Consider the following 23,215-nt stretch of genomic DNA (forward strand, 5'->3'; position numbering starts at 1 on the left):
AGGAACGAGTAGGCACTCTGGTACTGGGGCATAATGATCTTGAAAAATGTGAACAGTGTTCGTTTGCAACAAAGATTGGTCCTGTAAAATGTTGCCATACATCCCTTGACTATTTTATGACCAGAGCATTCATTAAAATGACATGGATATGAATAAATAAAAAATATGAATAAATATTACTCTGGATAATTTCATCGTGTACCCTTTCTTATTTTATTCCCCTTATTTTGCATAAATGCATGGGGAAAAACTGTTCAGCTTGTCCAAATAATGCACCAGAAATCAGGGAACCAACTTTTTACAATGCTGTTAATCTAAAAATGAATCTGTATTTATGGTGACTGTGATTTAATCACTAAAAATAAAAGTACTTCTTCATTTTTTCAACCCTTTGTATGTTATATACAGTATATGTAGAGTATGCCTTTACCTTTGGGTCAGCAAGAGCATTGATAACATTTCCTAGGGCAAGGAGTGAGCGATTAATGTTAGCACCTTCCCGCAAACGTGCCCCTTTGGCGTTTGTGGCGCTGGCTCTCTCCGAGCCTGCCAGATCAATCAGGCTCATTTTGGCGACACAGACATTAGGATTGAGGCTGGCGATTTTGTCCTGCTGTCTTAAAAATATCTGAAAAAAAGAATACACAACTTTCAATTTAAGAGTATCAAGGAGCAAATGAATTGTTAGATGTTCATAGTAAAACAAGATACTTCAAATACTTATTATCTTAGTAACTGCCCACTTGAAATTAAGGCGTGGGAACCGTTTGCTTTTGTATTTTGCATTTCTTCTTTTGTAAATGATTGTCTTTTTATGTTCTTATGTTATGTCATCATGTTAGAACCTATGTATGTCTTGGAATTTCTGGAACACTGGTTTGAAATACCTGAAATACAGCATGGGACCGGGAAGAGGTGGCATTCATGTCAGTGGGGTGCTGTGTCCTGTTGCGATTGCCAGAATCCAAAGCCTCAAGAATGTGCTCTGCAGATTTGGGCTGTAAAGGAAAAAGAAAAGTCATAGATGGTGTGTGACCCAGTAAGAGGCCCCATTTGGAACCATCACAGTATATTTGCAAACCACAGCAACAGAACAGTGTTATTGTTATTATATTGTTTGTATACAGTTCCCCAGTTTTATAGAATAACAACAATATATGGACAGTATTTTTAATAAAAGTAATAGCTTTATTTGTTGGTTTCATTCAAAATGTTTTCTTCCACCCTACCTCCACTTATTAAGAGAGAGGAAGCTGCTATAGAAAAAAATGTCGCTGAATTTTAACATTTACACTTGTCATAGTTAGAGGCAACTGTTTTGAGGGCTATCTCTTACCTCCACACTACCTTTTAATAATGTCTTAAAACCAGAAGTAGATTTTTAAATATCAGTGGCTGCAGGGGAGCCCATTTTTTGTTATCTACTCTTGTATAACATCTCCAGACTTGGAAAATATGATTTTCTAATTAAAAGCATTAAATTATGACTGAGGGAAATCTAAATTAGGCTGTAATAAATTGATATTGCAATGACACCAGTATTTACCTTAAATAGGCTCTATGATGCCTGTTGCTACTAACCTGATGCAGTGTGAGGCCCTGAACAACCACTCCTTTAGAGCTGTCCTCTCTGACTGCAAGGGGGCCTGCATTAGCCAACAAGTCTCTGATCTGTTCATTGTAAACCTGTAAACAAAAAAACAAATATAACTGCAAACAGCTGCAAATTCATCAAACATTAATATGCGTTCCCCCAGCCTGCCTATGGTCCCCCAGTGGCTAGAAATGGTGATAGGTGTAAACCGAGCCCTGGGTATCCTGCTCTGCCTTTGAGAAAATGAAAGCTCAGATGAGCCGATCTGGAATCTTGCTCCTTATGAGGTCATAAGGTGCAAGGTTTCCTCCCCTTTCTCTGCTTTGCCCGCCCAGAGAATTTGGCCCACCCATGAGAGAGAGACATCACGGCTTTCAAACGAGCAAAGTGGCAGTTGGTCAAGGCAACAACCCCAACATCCACCTTGCCCCCCCCACCCCCCTCCTCAGTAGCTACAGACACAGAAATGGCACATACTTAGGAAAGCTCATTGTGGGACTTGCTCTAGTAGCTGTATTAGGGGACCACTAAGGCCTATATAAAAGCATCCAAAAAGCACCATGTCATGGGACCTTTAACATGTCCTTAACAGATACATGAACATGAAGAAAACAAAGAGAAAAACAATAAAGATTCAAATATTCACCTCAAGATATGAGAATGCAACAGCAAACTCTTTCTCCTCCTTGGCATCATCCATGCGTTTGAACAGCTCTGTCATGGTGCGGTACATGACCCCAGGGTCATTTTGTGAGCCTAGCATAGTATGCGTCTTGCCGGCTCCAGTAGCACCATACGCGAACACTGCAATTGAAATGATATATATAATAAATAAAATAACAATGCTTATCGCAACAGCTACAACATCATACTACTTTGGATGGAGCAAAACCACAAACTGTAATGTGAAAAATGGAAGCATCAAACATGTCATATTTCAAAACGCTGTGCTCATTGTGAAAAGACTGGCGCAGGTGCCTGATAAAAAATTAGGATGTAATAATCAGCCTATATTTGAAAGTGGGCCTGCAGTACGTAATACTGTCACCACCAACACCAAATGAAAAGCTTTAAACTCACATAATTGCACCAAATACAATTCTCAAGTTCTTGTTGACATAGTGCATCTAGTGATCTATCTATCTATATTCTTAATAATTATTGATTAGTTGTTTGGTCCATAAAATGTCAGAAAATTTGATTGGTGTTTCCTAAAGCCCAGGATGACATCCTCAGATGTCTTGGTTATTCAGTTTACTGTCATAGAGTAAAGAAACCAGAAAATATTCACATCTAAGAAGCTGGAATTTAGAGAATTTCTAACTTTAATGGTTGACAACTAATCGATTGATGTTTGCAGCTCTAGGGCTGTGCTCGATTGAAGAAATTCTTAGTCGACTAACCCTCATTCAATTGTATCGAATAATCGATTAGTTGATTTAATCGACAGATCTGTAAATCTGAGTTTCTCCGCAAAGAGTCATGCAAAAGCACCACTTTAATTCTGGTGTTTACCAGAGATGTGCTCGTACGTTTCTTGGAAATAAGTCATTCAGCACGAAAAAAAGCATAAAACATGACTAATCGACTAAAGAAATCTAAGTTGACTAAGACCAAAGCGACCGATTAGTCGACTAATCGACTAAGAGGGAGCAGCCCTATCAATGAGTTTAGGCTAAATGACAGAAACCCCTCTCTGCATAATGCAATACAGTTCAACAGCACCACATCTACAGCTACTACATAGGTGTACCTAATAAACTGTGAACTAAGTAAATATTGTTCAGCAGGATGAATACTGTTCAGCTGATCCAGGTATCTTTCAATGGATCAAAGATGACTCTCTAAAGCCAAATTTGTTTCAGGCCCTGTTTACAGCGGGTACACTAGCTGTCGTAATTTCCCATTTGTGCTGATTTAAAACACTGGCACTGCACAGCATTGTGAGCTAGTGACCAGAGAGTGAACCCTAGAGTAAATTAACAGCAGCCAGAAGTTTCAATTAATGATACGGCAGCATGAGTCAGCAAGCCATCTTGAGAAAAAATTATTAATTAAAAACACGGCTCTAAAGTTGTGCTGGTGTGGCTCATAACTGCATTTGAACTACAGTATTTGGTCATGCTGGGGTTAAAGAGAGACAGTCAAAACCCCCAAAAGTTTACTACAACAGCAGATTAGGTCATTGTATTCATAGCCCCAAAGGGTTATAGTGGGACTTTATTTACTGATTACTTTGGCCTTCCCTCACAATACTTTTGCATATATTTTGCAATACATTTTGCATCCCTTCTAATCCATAGAGGAAGGTGAGCTGTATTATGAAACAGTATTATTTATTAGATAAACTGCCCCTGGTTCTGACAACAGCACGAGTATGGGCACCCTCAGCTGTGGCTGACTTAAGGCGGATTTATGGTTGTACGCAGACTCTACACAGAGCCTATGTACGCCTAAATGAGTGGCCTATGCCGTTGTGAGGATTTATACTTGTGCTGCGTCGTTCTAGCATTTCTCTTTAAGGGAATAGCAGAGCTGCCAGTATGTGTGGGGAGTATGTGGTAGAGCGAGTGAGAGAGTGACAGGGATTAGCTTCAGAATAAGTACCGACTGCAGCGGTGGAGACGGAGAAACAAAGTGTCTCCCCTGTGCTTTCTGACCACGGTTGGCAAGCTGGCAACCTCTCTACACTGCAATTATTATAACCAACTGCTGCCGTGTCTGACTCTGTGGCTGTGAGTAGGGCTGGGCGATATGGAGAAAATCAAATATCACAATATTTTTGACCAAATACCTCGACATTGATACCTTAATAATATTGTAGTGTTGACTATTGGTGCTTTCACTAAATATTTACACAATGAGATTTTTGATAAATAATCATCAGTAATGTGGATATAACGACTAAGTGGGTAAAGGCAGATAATAGAACAGTTACAATAGTCTGGTAAATTCATAAAATGACATAACTTTACTAGAATGCAGCCTTTAAAACCAAGAAAAGACAACAGTTATGCCATATTATGATATCCAAAATCTAAGACGATATCTAGTCTCATATCATGCTATCGATATAATATCGCTATATTGCCCAGCTCTAGCTGTGAGTATGACTATAGCCATGGGATGATATAGTTTTGACTGTTGCCGATTGTGGTTGTAGCCATGACTGTGTTTTGGTATGATTCTGGCTGTCACACATTAGGCTGTAACACTGACTACACGCAGGGGTTGCTTTCGTGCAGTGAACCGACATGGTTGTGCTGGCTGAGCGTTGTAGTAAAGCTACTGTATTCTTTAGGTTCTTGCAAGTTCAAATCCTGTGTGGCTGAACAATGCTTTCTTGGCTAATGTTAAACAGTAAAGAGTAGTCACAAAACAGCTGCCATAACCATATCCGTACAACCATTGATACACCACAGATGCAGTCATAGTCTGAGCAATAACTATGTCCACAGCTATGTAGGTTCAGTTGTTCCTTTTTGCCATTTGGGGATGCCAATATGTTAACACAAAGCTTGTACATATGCATTTGTTACCTGTGCAGTTAAATCCATTCATCAAACCGTCCAACACTCCTTTAGTGGTGCTTTCAAAGATGTCAACTTGAGTAGAGTTCTCGCCGAAGACATGGTCAAATACAAACTTAAGGTCTTTATTAGCCCTCTTGTTGATATTTCTTCTTCGTACTCTTTGTGACCCAAAACATGATATGTCCTCTTCCTTGGGGTCAAATATGAGCATGTGGTTATCAACAACCTGGACCACATTTCTGTTTTCAAGTTTCTCACTCTCGCTGGTTGGCCTCACCCGAACAACCACCTTAACGTGGCTGCACACGTCACTTGCCATTGTGGTCCCTCTGCTGTGATTGTTGTGTTGCTGCAAAACAAAAAACAAAGGGTTAACTACATTTTCTACATTGCAAACACCAGGTTAATTATACATTTTAAGATCAATAAATCACACAAATTGAGAAAGAAACGTGGACAGAAGGCCATGAAACTTATCCTCAGCGGCTTAATAATTGATATGCTTGCTAATCAGAGTGGATCTAATTTTTCACATAACCAGGTATGCAAAACTTGGATGGTACAGGTGGTATAGAGCGTGATTTCAACATCTATGCCAATACAGGGCAACATTACATTACTATAGTTAAACGATGGATGTCCTGGGAGCCATCCAATAAATCATACTCTAATGAAGGTTGAATCGTTTAGTTTTGTTAAAAAATGTTTGAGATGTCTTGATTCAAAATGATGGTAATTTTGGAGGTTGTTGTTTGCAGTGCTGTGGAATTGCATTGCTTTGTAACTAACTGTGAAGTAAAACAATTTCTATCTAACATGATCTAATATTTAGCCCGTCCTCAATGATATAAATAGGGTTCTATCTGTTGTATAAATACATTGGTTTTAGCCAGAAATTACGTTTCCTAATAAACTTTAAGGGTATAACGTTAACTTTACATGTGCAAATTCACACTGATGTTATTTAAGACTGGGTGTGCAGTGCGTATGTGTAACGCTAACATTACTAGCATTAACGTTACCTTTATGCACACTGCCTATCATTGCACATGTAACAATAGTATTATCATGCACCATTGCTTTGCATTACAAAGCAACTAATGGACTAACGAATCTAACGTTAGGTGGCAGTTTCTCTCTTATTAAAATCCAAGACGTAGTTAGCTAACGTTATCGTTAAATCTACCGGTAGCGTTAGCTACATTGCCACACTGAGACTTAATAAAGGGATAATAATGTTAACGTTAACATTACATTCGAACGTTGTCTAACAGTTAGCTAATGACTAGAAACGTATCTCAACTCACAAACAAGTCACGGTAAAAGATACGAGATAGTATTGTTACTGTAAGTTAAATGCTACTAAACATGTTAACATAGCTAACTATTGGAATTAAAGCACAGATAATACGAAACGATTAAAAGCCAGCCTATTAACGTTAAGTTGGCAGGTGTTGGCTCCTGCTAGCTAACGTTAGCTAGCTCTCGCACAACTTCCAACGGTAACGTTAGGTTAGAGCTGTTTTGTTTATGTCGAATGCACTGTGTGCGATTATGTCTTACCTTATGTCAGTGACGGTTATCTTTTATTTTACCACGGTAACGTTTTCTAATGAGACACAAGTAGCTCGTATTGGAATAACAAATTCGCTAGGAAAGCTAGCTAGATAGCCGGTCATAGCGCCAATATTTTCAAAAACAAGCCCTCTTCCTCTGTCGCAGCAGATTGGATGTGAGTCGCTGGTCATTGGGCGGGCCGGAGTGACGCGTCGGACATGCTGCTGCTGAAGGCGGAGCTACTCTCTGGTCTACTACTGTAAACGAGAATTTTTTCCCCCAGGCATGTCCCGCCCTACGGTGCCTTTCTCTGCCTCTGATTGGTTACCCTGACATTCTTACCCTAACCAATCCCACTCCTTTTGCTTAAACATAACCAACCCAACCAGTGCAGGCATCGAGTAAAATTTGGCCTACGGTAAGCTACTGTTAACTTCTTGAGGTGAAGGCAACTTTCTCCGTCGCTGCTCACCTTAGTTAAACATTTTTAAATGTAACTGAATGTCCTTATTCTTGAACACGTTCGACAGTTCCTGTAGCTAATTGCTGTAGCATAGCAACAATATGTATTGCATCGCTCTATCGTCAGGTGTAAAACGCAAAGCCACTCCTGATATAACGTTACAGCTATTTAACGTCACGCCCTCACACACGTGAGAAAGAGCAAAGAATAATGTACTTAACGTTGCATAACACTACCAAGATATAGCTACGCCAAACACATATTTAACACTTAGCTAGAGTGTGCATGTGTACCTCCACTCATGCACGTTTTCTCCACGTTAGCTCTGGTGTTTTTAGCAAGATAGTTAACGTTAAGCTAACCTGCTTAACACAAAAACTGTGCTTTTGTGTGGCAACGTTAACGGTTCAACAAAATAGCAATGTAAACTTGATTTCACGTTTGGTTGAATGAAACCAAATTGTTAACAGCTATCAACATCCACGTTTTGTAAAGTTATGCTATTGTGACCTTTTACCCTCCCCTAGTTTAATGTCTAGAGGTGGGGCGTGGTTAAAATAATGGACCTTTGAATAAATACCTCCTCCTTAAATTAAATAATAACATCCCTATTATCCTTAGAATTATTCCCTACCTTTCACCCAATTGATGGTACTGGGGAGGAAACAACACATGGGACGGGTTGTTTAATAAACCAATATGTAATGAGACAAAGGTACTATTAATTTGTGATGATGGCCTGGATAAAAATATTTAGAAAATGATTCATAAGTGATAATAAATGTACAGCATGCTCAAAACAGTCAATCCTTTATTCTCTTCTCCGCTCTTCTGTTAAAGGATATCTTACCTTACCAGACATGTAATATTTTTGATTTGCATCTAGATGCACACACCAGTAATGTGGTGATAATAATGTGTATAAAAAGTTGATTTTGATTCCCCTAAAGATACAGCAGGTATGGCCCACAATCTGACAGCAATCATGTGTTGTCACTCAATATTTTATTGCCATCTCTTCAAATACTGTGTAATTATTTGCTGCCATTGAACATTTGGTTTGCGTTCACCAATGCCATACGCAAACTTGTTGAATTCCTCATTAGACTCATGCATCACTAACTGAGCTCTAATTCTTGTTGCCACAAACACCTGAATACCTTTTGAACCATGTGGCTCACTGCGTGCAGTATTGTTTATGTAGAATGCCAAAATGTTGAACTAAGTAGCCAAAGATGCACTTGGCTGTGGTGGTGCTACAGTGTATGTACCAGAGATGTGTGCTGTTGGAAGAATTCAACCTTCAGAGTGATCTCAAATGGCTTGAAATGTTAACTGTGATGCCCTCTTGTTTTGGTTGGATACCAGCTGCTTAAGTCAGCTATAAATTCAGATTTCCCGTCTGGAAATATCAACGCTACTTTGTCTGCACCATAAGATATCTGTCAGTGTTGCTGTTGTGACGTAGGCTCTAATATTTGTGTTACAAATTATTATACTTGATAACTATTCCAAGTAATAACATAGTTTCTACAAAAACTTGGTCAGTTATTTTCAAATCAGTAGTCACCACTTGAAGTCCATAACTCCATCACCATCTTACATCTTACTTTTACTTTTAAAATACTCACCCGTATTCAATAGTATTACAAACTCTGCTGCTCTCAATTGGCACTTGGTTTCTCTATAGTTGCACTATATTTCTGCTTTTATCATGACATGACTCTGTTCTTGTTTTCTCCATAGATCATTATAGGCCTAAGTATGACTTTTCACATGTGTGTGCGCTCAAACCCAATATTACGGAAAACAAATCTGGCTGTTTGGGGAGCATGGAGGTCATGGAAGTTAAGCCTGCACTCTTCTACAGTTTGTGCATCTTCTGGTCCTGGTCCCCTGGACAGATCTGAAGAACTGTCCTCTGTATCAGCTGAAAAGCCTCCTCACACGCCTGTGATGCTTAAAGAGGTGCTTCATTACTTAGACATCAAGCCAGGTCAGGTACGTTTGCATCTTTGTTATTTTTGCAAGCTTTTTGAAAGAAAGGTAGGTAATGTCTGTTTCTCTAAATGTTATTTTTTCATAAGTCAAAGACTCGTTCAGACAAAATGAGTGCTGTGTAAAAGTATTCAACCAAAAGCAATTGTGTAATTTTACCTCTTTCTTATAGCCAGTATTGTCAATAGAATGTATTCACCCACTGATGTATTTCCACATTAAAAAGCTCCTAGGATGTGTTCAGACTGTAGGCAAATCTGATGCGTGTCTAAATTGAATCTCAAGGACTGACTGCCCTCACTGATAATAGCAAGTGATTAGATCGTATTTGTATTTTCAGGCATTGTTATACAGTCTGCCTTGGTTGCTGTGGTGCATGCAAACTCATGCTGAGAGGTGTTTCTTATATCATGTCCCTCTAATGTGTGTCAGAACATTTGAAACACCTATCAATGTCATACACTTTGATACAACACCACCACTAACTACAGTCTTATAAATGACTGATGAGCTGAATCAACACCTCCCTGACAGCATCAATAGCAATGCACATTGTAAAATGTATTGCAGGTCTATTGTATTAGTTTAGTAACAAATACATTATTTGGTTTTTAATTGGATTAAAAATTAAATAACACCTGTGTTAAGAAATTCTTTTTAAAATGTGTGCATCAAAACACCTCAATAGTATCTCATTGAAATCTGAAGATAACAATTCAAACCTCTTTACAGATAGTTATTCTCCTAACTGAGATGTTTGTTGCTAAGGTAAACATTCTGTTCACACTCATATATAACAAGTTGCTGTTATAAAGACACACATGAATTGGACAGTGAGCCAGCAGCTTGGCTTTTACTTAATGTATGTACTACCAGGACAGATGGGCATGAGTCAAAAGCCTTCTGGTGTGGCAGGCAGCATAAGAGGGGAAGTGCATGGTCAAGACAGGTGGGGGCCATGGGTCAACAACTTAGTCAGGAACTGCGCTACTGTAAGGCTGTTGGCAGGACACAGGGTGCTGCGTCGCTCCTGCCTGAACTTTAGCACCTCTAAACTCCTCCGCTGCCGCTGTCAACTGTCATAAGACAGCTTGCCAATCAGATGCTATTAAAAACAGTAAGATATATTTTGTTTTTTTGTCCAGTACATGCTGTAGACCTCACTGTGATGTTCTGTGGAAATGTTGCATGGTTACATTACATTACATTCAAGTTGTATTTTAAATGTTGCTTTACTGCAGATGTCTGCTAATTTATTTATTTATATTATGACACAAATGTAATGTTGCCGGTTCACTGGTTCCATAACCACAGCAACTTTACAACCTTATTAGGCTGCTGACACATTGCCATATTACACATTCATATAGCTAAATTATAACTCTGTAGAGACAGCCTCATGCTCTGTCAGTCTCAGTCGGGTTCTGACATGACTCTCTGACAGAGCTGTCATTTAAGCAGTCAAATTCGTGGTGGTTAAGTGATGGTGTCATTAACAGATCAGTTGCTGTGAGGAGGAAAACCTGACATCAGACAAGTGTCCACTGAAATCATTCTATCATTGAATTGCTAATATAAAAATCACCAAAATGTAATTGATCTTGTCAGCTGAAGCAGTGTATGTATGAATTGAGTACGATGATGGGTGACAGAGAAAAAACTGCAGTCAAACCAAAGTGTGTAAATGGAGCCTTTCAGTGTCCTGTAGTTTGCCATAAAACATACTGTACGTTTACTTAACAAGGAAGTACACAGCTTACCACCAATTCACTTAAAGTTCCCATGCGATGGCTTCTTTGAGACAGTTTTCTTTATATGTTTGATGTGCTTTTGTAGAAAGCAGGATACTGGAACAGGACTTTAAACGTAAGGTGGGGAATGATTTTTAGCCACGCTAGCTACGTGGCTCTAGGGATGATAATGTCAATCAGTTGGTCCATCACTTTGGTCCTGACTGAATTATTTCAACAACTATTGAATGGATTGCCAAGACATTTTGTACAGACATTCATGTTCCCTTCAGGATGATTCCTAATGACTTCGAGGATCCCTCAACTTTTCATTTAGCGCCACCAGCAGTTAAAGGTTTTTGCTTATCCTGTGAAATATCTCAACATCAATCAGATTGGCTCATAGTCTGGCTCGACGGATTTACATTGCTGGGATAAAGCCTGACAACCGGCTGGTTTTTCATGCGCAGGTTGTCCCTCCCCTTTGCTATCTGGGCTTAGTACTGCCCAGTACGGTTGTGATTGGTTCAAAGAAATACAAACAAGCTGGAGTGTTCACCCTATCCCAGTATAAATAGGCAGTGTAGCCAGACGATACACCAGCGCTGTGGAGATAGGTCTGGCAATGCAAGACTAATTGGCACACAACTTTACAGAGATTTACGGTTCCCAGACGATGTATCATAATGACTTTCGTGATCCTCTGACTTTTTGTTCTAGTGCCTCCATGGGGAGATATTTGGGATTTCGAGTGAAATGTTGCGACATTTGTTGGATGTGAGCATTTTAGCATGCTGACGTTAACATTTTGCTCACCTCACTGCAGTGCCTACAGCCTCACAGAGCTGCTCGACTATCTTTCTTATACTTATTTATATAGACTATCTTATAGACCAGTTTCACATAGCGTCAGGCGGTCCTCCTGCTGTCTGGCAAAAACACAAGTTTTCCATTCACTTTTAATGGGGGTTGTGCATTTAGGCTGAGGCGGTGGGGGCCGCAGGGGAGTGCCAGAAAAGATATAGCAGAGGCCTGTGGCGAAAAGTTGAGACAGATTCAACTTTTGGAGAAAACATCGTCACCCTGCAGTGGCCAATCATGTAACTGGCAATCAGACTTGCCAGTCCGTTTTGAGGCGGTGTGAGCGTCCCGTACAGTAAACATTTTCAGCAACAAGCTCCTGCGCAAAGCACAGTTGTTTAGACTTTTTTCTCTCCCTTCATGTGCATTGACGGAAATGTCGAGATAAAAATGTTCTGAGGAAAACATTAATTGTGAATATAAAGTGTACTTTTGCTACATTGGGGGGATTAAAGAACACAACAGGACGTCACACAAATGGGCTATTTAAGTGACACTCCCACCCTCCCACAACTTGCAACGAATCCGACGTACCCACTAGGTGCTGTGTGAATGCAGCCTTAGTCTTGTTAAAAGTAGTTTGGACAAGTGCTGCAAAATGGACAATAACTTTTCTCTCAAGACAAAGAGGATGAACATGCATGTTTGCACTGCATGTTTGAGTCTTTGGCAGTGGAAAAAGGAGCAGCTGACACTAAAATACACAGCATACACATTAGTGCTATTACACTATTACTGTAGGACAATAGATTTAATGTGATTGTTGGAGATGGCTTGTGCATTTTAAAATGTAAAACTAAGATCACATTTTCATTTACATGTCATTTTTGATGTACTCCATTGTGGAAAATACTTTAGCGAAAAGGAAATGAGAAAGGCAGGATTTTGTTTTGATTAACTAGTAAATTAATTTTTGAAAACATATTGAGCACACAGAAAGCGAGTGAAACAGCACACCCATGGACAAAACGTTACAAAATTGGAAATGCTTTTGTTGGTTTTGACAGTTTTTGGGATGGCAGAGGATTTCATTTTTATGTTTTTCGAAGCATTTTGAGGCTACAGCTGTCACCATCTTTGTTGTGTACAGTTACCATGGTTGCAAGTGTTCTCTTCTAAAGCAAGGTTAGTTGTAAAAGCATTGTTTACTTGTTCACACACACAGTGTCCATGTCACTGTGCTCTGCAGTAATATAACAGACCGACTCTCCCCAATAAATCCAGCTGTCATTTCCAAACTCTGGCAGAACCGCTCTCTCTGTCATTCCTACTCACCTATCATTATCACAGCTACCTGTGCTCTCCACTGCAGAGCAGCGAGTCATTTAGAAGCTGGATTCGCTCGTTTCTTCACTAAAATACAGTTTGTCTGGGTTTAGCTCGAAAGAAGAGGCTTAAACGTTGCATAATGTAGTAATATTTATTTACCGAAAATCTAGAGGCAGATTTAGATGGTTGACCGAGCTATACATTTTACCATTTTTATTGGGGTTTTAATCTAATTTTCATCGTGAAAAAGGTTGTCTACCTGTATGATCATCTGATCACTCAACTTTCTTCTCCTGTTGGGGGACCATGTTGCCACATAGAGTAGGGGTGTTCCATATAATTTAGTTCACGATAATCCGGTATAAATGCTAATCCCAGTCTTTTTCAATTGTTTATTTATTATTTTATTGTCCACCAAATGCAGGTTGAGAGTTTGCCGTGACTTACTAGTTTTATTTGGGGAGGTCAGTGAGAGCTGGAGGGACTCAACTGGACAGTCCTTCAAACCACGACACTGAGCTGAAAGGTGCACAGAGCTGCACACTGATGGAAGGTGGAATTGGTAGAACTTGAAACTCCTAAACTACAGCGATCCATTTAATTTGATAGAGTTTTAATAGAGGTTTCAAACTTTGCTACTTGCTTTCAAGCAACAATAATAAATCCGCATTTCTTTAGGTTTAAGTTTTTCTTTGTTATCATGCTTTCATGAACCCTTCTCAACTCGTTAATTCTCATGGTCAAGTAAAAGAGTTGAAAAGGACGAAGCATCAGGAGTCCTCCACTGGTGCAGGCTGCTTGCGTAGGGGACCTCCTCTATAATAGATTAATGAGCCATCAGCTGAGAGTCCAGGGGAAAAACCCTGTGCTGCTGTAGAAGGAGAAATTAGCTGCCTACTCTTACATTTCAGTCCCAACACACTCCCCCTCGTGGAATTAATGAGGCCATAAGTGTTAAACACATTTTTTGGATCAATATCAGTCTTTCAACAATAATCTATTTTTTTTAAGCAGGATTAGGCAAATAATAACTATTGGTTGGACAGTTACATGTGATAATCATGTGAGAGGAGATTTATTATTCCTAACAATTGAAGATTGCTTTGAAGTATGTTAGTATTGATGTTGAGTGAATTATGTAGTTGTATAGTTAATAATTCGGGTTAAACTGTTATTTATTTTGGCATACATATAATTACGTTGCTAAAAATGCAAACATTACCCAAGGCATCATGTCAGTCGTTTAGGAATTTCCACATACACATTTCATCTTGTTCACAGTCACTGTTGTTTTCTGTTTAACTCTTGTTTAGATATATTAGTGTAAATAGACATTAGGATGAAATGATTAGTCTATATAATTTAATTCAACTCATTCAATTTATGTCTCTTATCTCTAAGCAAATCCAAAGGCAACAACATTAAACAATAAAAAATTTTTTTTTATAAGTGTAAACTTTTCTTGGGACCCCCAAGGGACTGGCATTTTGAAGTCTGGGGTGATCATGAAAGTCAAACAGAAGCATTAATGCCAGCATATGTAGAAAGCAGGTGGTCGCTGATTTGGAGCTTGCACACCATAAATAGCATAAACCAGGCTAGACAATAGAAATCTAGCACAAAAATACAGCAAACAGGCAAACCACAAATCACAGGTGTTGTAGCTTGTTAAGGCCCTGAACCACAGCAGACTAAGTTGAGTGCTGCGTTTTTCACTTCCTCTGTTATTTGGGTTGTTTGGCTGGCTGTAGTTCGGACACATAAAGAGGCACTCTGTTCTATGGATAGATGACCACAAAACACTCCACCAGATGCAACTTCTCAATGTTTTTTGTTTTTTTGGATGCAAGATAGAACACAAATTAGGAAACATAGTGTACAGTTGTAGGGCATGAAAAAGTAGTTAACATCTGTTTTATCTGTCATTTCTACATTTTTACATTATAAGTTTTTTAAGCTTATGGAGGTTGCCAGGGAGGAAAAATGCATCAATGTTTGATTCAAGTTAATCCAGCATATCTTCAATTGTGTCCCCTATCAGAGTGCTAAGGTCAGCAGAGGATCATCTTTTACCGGGTACTGAGTGTACCAGCTTGTAAAGAGGGGCATAGATAGGGTTAATATGATCTTGTCTCTTTAAATTAGTTTGAAGTCTTACAGCAGAATTTTGGGCCAGCTGAGGTGAGAGATGACTCTCTAAGTCTAGAGTACAGGGAGCACCATGTACTTTTGTGCAAGACTATTTAGAAACTTTATATACAGTCTCTAAAACCTATATTGTAAGACTGACAGGCAGCAATTGAAGGGAATTTAAATATATGTGTTATATACTCTCTATATATACTTTTTTTTTTGTGAGCAACTTTTGTGTTCTTATATTCCCACCATCAGCCAGGTAAAGCGCTGTTGTCAATACAAGCAAAGGGGTAATATGATATGATCTTGTCTCTTCAAATTAGTTAAAAGCCTTGCAGTTACTGTTTGGGCCATGCATCTGAAGTCAAGAAATGGCTTTAGAAGTAAATATAAAGTACACAGAGTTACAGTAGTTCAGTAACCTTGAAGATGTTGTCATTGTATCTTTTCTTTTTGTTGCTTTTAGTTTTGTTGCTGTTGTGAATGCACATATGCATTTTATGAATGTCCAGGAGTTTGTAGTAATCATTTATTTTCAATTTCAACTGTAATCCGTTGTGTATTTGTAGGTACTGAAATGTGATTTTTAATTGTAGAAAGTAATGCTTAAGAGTTGCATTTTATTTACATTTATCTGACAACACATTGAAGTTGCTTTGCATTCACCTTTTTAAAAAGGTGTCACAGCCCAGACAAACTCATCTGTTGTGTATAATGCACAGAATAAACACTATCTCTATTATCTGGAACAAGCAACTTATTATTTTCATTGTACTAACTTTGCCATCACAACCTCTTCTGGGGCTTTGATGTTTTTAATTTCCATTTTTTTTACACTCCTTTTTTGGGAGCACTGAGTAGTGAAAGAGGAGGCTGGTAAATAATTGATCCTTGTAATTAAACACGCCAGCCAGGGATGCTGGGGCTGATTGACGGCCAGATATTAGGCCCTTGTCTCGTAAGGTTGCAAGTTTAGTCTGAGGTTATCAGTGGCCAGAAGAGTCTTTCTCCCTCCCTGCCTCATTACTTTCATGAGTAGAACATTTCATAGTGGAACGGTGGGTGGGGGTGTGGTGTGAAGACAGTCTGCGACTTCATTAGCCAAATGGGGTGCCTCAGTCTACACAGCGCCAAATCGTTCAGCCTTGCTGAGCAGACAACTCCTTTGTGGGTGCTTCACCTCACTGCCCTGTAGAGTTGTTTTAGCCCTTTCGTCTTACACATTCTTCAGCTTCAGGTTCACTTGAACAACAACTTAAACAAATAAAGCAAACCTTCCTGCGTCTACCTGAGCAGATGGTGTCTATCATAGCCTAGCTCAAGTAATTCCTCCCTCCCACCCTCCACACTATTTGCTCACCTTTTCAGTACCTTGCTTGCAAAGCTCTATATCTCACAACTTACTGTATATTGTCCAATATAGCTTAAATGCTCCCCTAAAAGTAAATACTTTACCAAATGTTGCCTTTATTAATGCTTGATTACATTTACTGTAACTGCAGTGTGCGTGCGTGCGCGCATGTTTGAAATCTCTTTACAACTGATGCATGCACATAACATCAAGTAAACTGGAGAAGAGTGCTGCCACAACATCAGTTACTGAGTTATAATTGCATGTAGCTTTAATAACAATTATTGAAATTGTATAACTCTATACTCTGATGCATCCAATATTGCTAATCTTAGTAAAAATAAACTGAAACCCATACTTGATGCTGAATTGATACTATTACAGCAGGTTTTATTGCAATATTTACATTTGTTCCTGGTGTGTGAGTGTGGGTATGCTAATCAGATACATGCCCTGTGGACAGCTGGATTTAGATGACTCATTCCTGCAACACATCTTCAGTTGGTGTCTGTGTGAGGTCCAACTGCATTATATCTCAGTGATCTTTCTTTTAAATATGTTCAGGGTGATTATATAAGAAAACTATATTTTAGTGTAGTTACTGTATCACTGTATCACTGTTATTGTTTAGATATATATACCTATTATATTATTATTATTTTATTTATATATATATATATATATATGTATATATATATGTGTGTATATATGTATATATATATGTGTGTATATATATATATATATATATATATATATATATGTGTATATATGTGTGTGTATATATATATATATATGTGTGTGTGTGTATATATATATATATATGTATGTATGTATGTGTTAGGGGGGGTACGGTTCACAAAACCCACGGTTCGGTTCGTATCACGGTTTTAGGGTCACGGTTTTCGGTTCAGTACGGTTATTATTTTTTCTTTAACACTCCAGAATATCCATCCATCCATCCATCGTCAACCACTTTCGTGGGGGGGCTGGAGCCAATCCTAGCATACGTCGGGCGAAAGGCGGGGTACACCCTGGACAGGTCGCCAGTCCATCGCAGGGCCACACATAGACAAACAACCACTCACTCACACATGCACACCTACGGACAATTTAGGGACACCAATAAACCTAGCCCGCATGTCTTTGGTTGGCGGGAGGAAGCCGGAGTACCCGGAGAGAACCCACACAGACACGGGGAGAACATGCAAACTCCACACAGAAAGGCCGGGCCAACCGGGGTACGAACCCACAACCTTCTTGCTGTGAGGCGACAGTGCTAACCACCGCACCACCGTGTCCCCTTCTCCAGAATATACTTCAGCATATAGCTAAAATTAGCATATTGAAAGCATGTTGCACAAAACGTGCACACAGTGGCAGTTCTATATTGTTTTATTTCATCATAGGTAACGTGAAATCCAAAATGTTCCCACACACCAGACTATAAACGACGCTGGCGCATCCTCCAGCTCTGGGCAGCCTCTCTCCCACTTGACATTTCTGCAGGTGACGTGACGTGACCTGCGGCGGCACCCCACTCCACTTGAGGAGCGGTCGGCTTGGTGTCTTTCAAAATCTGATGAAAATCTTTTAAACTGACCTTTGTCGATCTGAAATGAAGACAGATTCAGCAACTGCATGGCCTATTTCTCGCTTAAAATGTTTAAAAAACACGTTTCGTTGAACTATTTTAGTACAATATGAGATCGTATTCTGAACGAGCCGCCATGACAGTCTGTTTTGAAATTTGGGACCAGCCAGACCCATGTGACGCAATCGTCCAATCAGCTGCCATGGGTTGCGTTTGTCAAGCCCATCCCGCTCGTCATTTCCACTAAGTGTTTTAACATAGGTGTCGAAAGTGGGCACTACGGCAGTAAGAGGTTAGTGCACATTAACAGTGTACTGACGAACCGCGTGCGGTACACATGCTCCGAACGCGGTCCGGTTCGGTGTTTTTCATGAACGTACATTACCACCTAATATATTTTTATATATATATATATATATATATATATATATATATATATATATATATATATATATATGAATTGTGACTTATTCTTTTTCTGGTTTTAGTGGTTCCACTTTTCGTCATACTATTAGACTACCCCCGCTTTTCCACCTTTTTTGATAGGACAGCTATCAGCTAGGTGAGAAAGGGGAGAGAGAGAGAGGGTGAAGACGTGCAGGAAATCGTCACAGGTCGGATTCGAACCCTGGACCTCTGCGTCGAGGTATAAACCTCCCAGTATATGTGCACCTGCTCTACCCACTGAGCCAACCTGGCCACACATTTGCAAAACCTACAGGGCTCTCCCCGGCTCATGAGCTGCAAGTATGGTATTTGTTTTCACGATTGAAAACCGGTCAAAATTAGCATGAGGAAATTATCTCATGTTGTAAATTGTAGCTCGCACATGTGGTGAATGGGACCTCTGGCTCAAGGCAATGCAATGTCATCAGACAAGGTGCTGTGTTGTCCAGTCGAATTCATGCAAGTTGCATGCAAACAAATGTTGACAAAATGATTGTCGTCGACATTCCAGTTGTAAAAAAGTATTATAAATTTGGGTCTTGTGGCCAATTTAAAGTGAATATAATTTAAAACAAGTGTGATTTCTCTTACTGATCTTTCTCAGCATGTGTTCCTGCATCCTAATGATGTTTATTAAACTGCTGTTGCACCTTTTCTGATAAACGTCAGTTGCAGTGACCTTATTTGTGTAACCAACATTATCTATATTCCCAGCAGCATCCAGATGAAGTGCTGTTGTTCTCAGCTGGAGTGCTCCCACTCCTTGCCTACTCTGTTTCCTGACTAATTTGGCAGGGAAGAGCATGTCTGCTCGACACTACATGACACTACTGACCTAAACCAGTAGCAGAAATTTCCTTGCTTCCTTCTCACTGTTCCTACCTCATGTCTGCCTCCACAGTTGAACCGGAATGTCCTTTCTGGGGCTCGCTGATTTTATATGAACTACGTTGCAGACACCTTGCATAAAATGAATGTCCTAACAACGTTCTTGGTTCTTCTTGAAAACAACGATGGGCACAATCTTCTCCCTTCTCAAGCATTTGGGGGAAAGCCTTTCTGAGGACCATTCCATCCAAGTCCCATGAGGCTTGCCTCATCATCAGGTCAGTACACCACTCTTAAACTTAATGCTTCATAGGCCAGATGTGCTTTGGCTCACAACACCTTCACCTCTTGCCGATGAGTACCTAAAGGAAATGCACACTGGCATCAGTGCTAGATGTAGTAAATTTCAGCCTCACTGTATCAGCAGTGTCCTGCTGAGAGGCAGCCCTCGCACACAAACCTTTCTACCCTTCTCGCAGCCTAAGGCTGTGTTCAGGTCGGGAAACGGCGATCCGGCGATGTGGGAGTGTGACATAAATGGCTCATTTGTGTGACGTCCTGTTGTGTTCTTTAACCTCCCAATATTGCACAAGTAGACCTTATACTTCACAATTACTGTTTTCTGTCAGATAGTTTATAGACGTATACACTTTATTTTACAGAGAAAAAGAGAAAGAAAAGAGACAATCCAAATGTGCTTTGTTGTTTGGCAAACATTTAGCTGTTACACAAACTCCTGGTCAGTTCAGTGCTTTTTTTTTTTTACCCTCATTGTTTTAAACTTTCTTGTGGCAGCAGTAGAGGCAGTGATGTTTCCTGTTTACGGTACGGGACTCTCTCACCGCCTCAAAACCGACTGACAAGTCTGATTGCCGGTCACATGATTGTCCACCGCAGGGTGACATTGGATTGCATTTCTCAAAAAGTTGACTCTGTTTCGACTTTTCTCCGCAGACGGCTGGGTTTTTCCCCGAATCCCCCCTGCAGCACCCCCCGCCGCAGCCTAAACGAACTACACCAATTCAAAATGAATGGAAAGACCTGCGTTTTTTGTGAATGCAGACTAACGCTCCTGAGACTGAGCACTACCCCCACAAAGGCCAAAAAAGGCTGACGTCAGAGATTGAAAGCTCGGGGCAGGTTGATGGTCATTTGTCTGAGTTGCAGCTCAAAGTCTTTCCGTTGGTCATTTCCACCTTTTACAAACTAAGTTATGTCAGCTCCGGATGGACAATATGACCATATGGCTCGGAGACGGTTGAATTGTTTTTAACGTTAATACCGAGATAACCTGGTTGTAGATCTCTGAATTACTGCCCACATCTCTGATTTGTAGGAGCTTTGTAGGAGTAAATGGGAATGTCATTGACACTGAGGCAATCAGTAAAGAACATATAAAACAATATAAGACATACTGGTATGCCTACAGTATGTCTTTTTTGTGCTTTAACTTAACTGAATGTGATGCACTTACAGTACATTTACAGTACCTCCACCTGTTTTTAACAGGCACTGTATACAAAACATTGGTGTACTGATAATATATAATAATAGTGATACCAGTCATGAAAAGGCCCAGGGCAACTTTATCAAAAGTCAGTACATAGCGCTGCACTACGAAGGTTCCCTCAGAACCAACCCCCTCCCCCAAACCACCTCAAACCCCCCCCCATTCCCTACTTCCTTTCATTTCATATTGTATTGTCAACCCAGTCTTCAAACTACTGGAAGCATCTTCTTAAATGCCTCTAGAAGTCTTTTCCCTATTACCATGCCTTCCACCACGAAGCCTTCATTTAGCTCGACTCCTCTTTGCACTCCCTAATGGACTTGGCCCTGTTCTTCTTTTGTCTTCCTTTAGTACCATGAAATTCACCTTCAGGAGAGGAAGCCATCATTCCTGATGCTTCTTTACATTTTGTGAATATAGTTAGATGATTCCACCCCCTCTTTTCATTTTCACTTCTGCTTTCTCTCAGGCTTTATATAGTTTGCATTGTTTCCTTGGCACACTGCATTGACAGTAGTGTCACACTGAAGAGACATCTTTCAGAGCAGTGAAGAAGAGCAATGAAGCATGTAATCATTTTGAATAGATCCACTGCTTCATATTTGACCTTAATTCTTGTTTCCTGTTAAAACAAAGAAATAGCCTTTTGGCATTTCTGTCAAAGTTTGTGGTGTTTCCTATCCACTGGAAGTTAGCAGTCTACATTTTGTATTATAACGACTCATTTGTAGGAATGTCAAAATAACAGCATAAGATGTCAGACAACCAGATTGAAAACAAGAAGTTTCTATTTTCAGTTGTGACAGGCCTTTTAAAAAAAGACAGCATTGGTAGTTCAGACTGCTTAAAACGCCCTATGTTTACATTCAGGTCCAAAGCTAGAGGTAGTGTGATGTACAGGGCAGCAAAATGTCATAGGGAGGAGTGGCAATATACAGCGTTTCCTTTAACAGTTGAGACCAGGGTTTGCATCTCCTCTCCTACCCACACTCAATGTTGGTTTCTTTTAACTGTGAAGGGGATCTTTCTCTAACCTTATTCTAGTTGTCATAGTTGCCTTAACTTCACCATGCCTTTGCCTTTATATTTTCTATTGAGCAGTGGTGGAATGTAACTAAGTACATTTACTCAAGTACAAATTTGAGGTACTTGTGCTTTACTTGAGTGTTTTCTTTCCTGCCACTTTATATTTCTTCTCCACTCTATGTCAGAGGAAAATATTGTACTTTTTACTCTACACGACATTAATCGGACAGCTTTAGTTACTTTACAAATTAAGGCTTTTTCACACAAAACACATGTAGTAAAATACAATGTTTTATTATAAATTAAACTAACCAACAATATATAGGCCTACAAGTACAGCTGAAATGATTAGCCGATTAAACACTCTTGATTGACAGAACTGTTTTGATCGTTTCCATTTTTTAAGATGTGAGGATTTTTCTGTATTTAGAGCATTTTACTTGTAATACTTTAAGTACATTTTCCTGATGATACTTAAATACTTTTACTTAAGTAGCATTTTCAATGCAGGACTTTTACACAGTGTGGTATTGTGCTATTGAGGCTTGTAGCACACTTGATTGTGTCATACAGACAGGGTAAGAAGAAGTCAAGGGACAATAGCAGCCGTGTGCCCATCTGGGGAGCAAATGTGATCGTCTTTTCTGAATAGTTAATGCATGTGCATCTCAACGTTGGGAAATGGGACAGTGGTGTATCCCAGTGTGCGTCTGTCTGCAATAACTCACATCAAGACTCCTTCAATGATCATGCGTGTTGTCCTTAAGACAAGAGTGCTTTTCTGCACCTCCCCTTATTTTTGTCCAACTGCATGGAGTGAGAAGCTTCCTGGTCAGCACCAGACCAGCATCAAGCGTAATATATTTGTTATTTGTGGGAGCGTAATAGTCTTCTAAAACATCCTATCCAGACAAGTTTTAACACATATAAAAATATTCTGAATAATATTTTGTCTGCTAGGATCTTTACACTAAAAAGTTCAATTGCTTCAAAATTCTTAAAATCACTTTTACTCTTTCTCCCTCATTGAAAAAAACAATCTATTAATATGAAAATGTTTTTTGTTTAAAACATTTAACTGCTGGTCACAAGACTTATACTTCACTGTAAAGTCCATTCTCAGTGTTAGTGCACTGGAAGATTTGTGTTTCCACATCACAACGATTGGCTTCCAAACTAGTCGTGATGTCACATAATCATGCTGGTACGTACACATATAAAACTGAGATTTAAGGTGAGCAAAAATAAACTTTTCTCTCTTCAGCAGATGGCATGAAAACAGCCATCTATTGTCAAACTGCACGTACATTCTGCACAGTGA

At 39.6% G+C, this 23,215-nt stretch overlaps 2 protein-coding genes across 5 annotated transcripts in view; one reads left to right on the forward strand and one right to left on the reverse strand.

Moving 5' to 3' along the window:
- kif18a (kinesin family member 18A) overlaps window positions 1-6,866 on the reverse strand; it is a 33,981-nt gene extending 27,115 nt beyond the window's left edge. The window contains exons 1-6 of one of the 2 annotated variants that reach the window (XM_039795189.1): window positions 6,691-6,866; window positions 5,134-5,476; window positions 2,241-2,398; window positions 1,582-1,686; window positions 888-998; window positions 431-628 (exon numbers count right to left, since the gene is read on the reverse strand). In XM_039795189.1, coding sequence (XP_039651123.1) covers window positions 431-628; window positions 888-998; window positions 1,582-1,686; window positions 2,241-2,398; window positions 5,134-5,446 — 885 coding nt within the window. In that variant the 5' untranslated portion in view covers window positions 5,447-5,476; window positions 6,691-6,866. The remainder of the gene's footprint in view (window positions 1-430; window positions 629-887; window positions 999-1,581; window positions 1,687-2,240; window positions 2,399-5,133; window positions 5,477-6,690) is intronic. The other variant, XM_039795188.1, reaches the window with a different exon arrangement.
- Window positions 6,867-7,007: 141 nt separating this feature from the next.
- The window catches only part of mettl15 (methyltransferase like 15), a 53,570-nt gene continuing 37,362 nt past the window's right edge, over window positions 7,008-23,215 (forward strand). Inside the window, exons 1-2 of one of the 3 annotated variants that reach the window (XM_039795190.1) lie at window positions 7,008-7,102; window positions 8,894-9,148. In XM_039795190.1, coding sequence (XP_039651124.1) covers window positions 8,912-9,148 — 237 coding nt within the window. In that variant the 5' untranslated portion in view covers window positions 7,008-7,102; window positions 8,894-8,911. Of the gene's footprint in view, window positions 7,103-8,893; window positions 9,149-23,215 lie in introns of those variants that run through there. The other 2 variants (XM_039795192.1, XM_039795191.1) reach the window with 2 other exon arrangements.

The sequence above is a fragment of the Perca fluviatilis genome, chromosome 3 (assembly GCF_010015445.1).
Source record: "Perca fluviatilis chromosome 3, GENO_Pfluv_1.0, whole genome shotgun sequence".
NCBI lineage: Eukaryota > Metazoa > Chordata > Actinopteri > Perciformes > Percidae > Perca > Perca fluviatilis.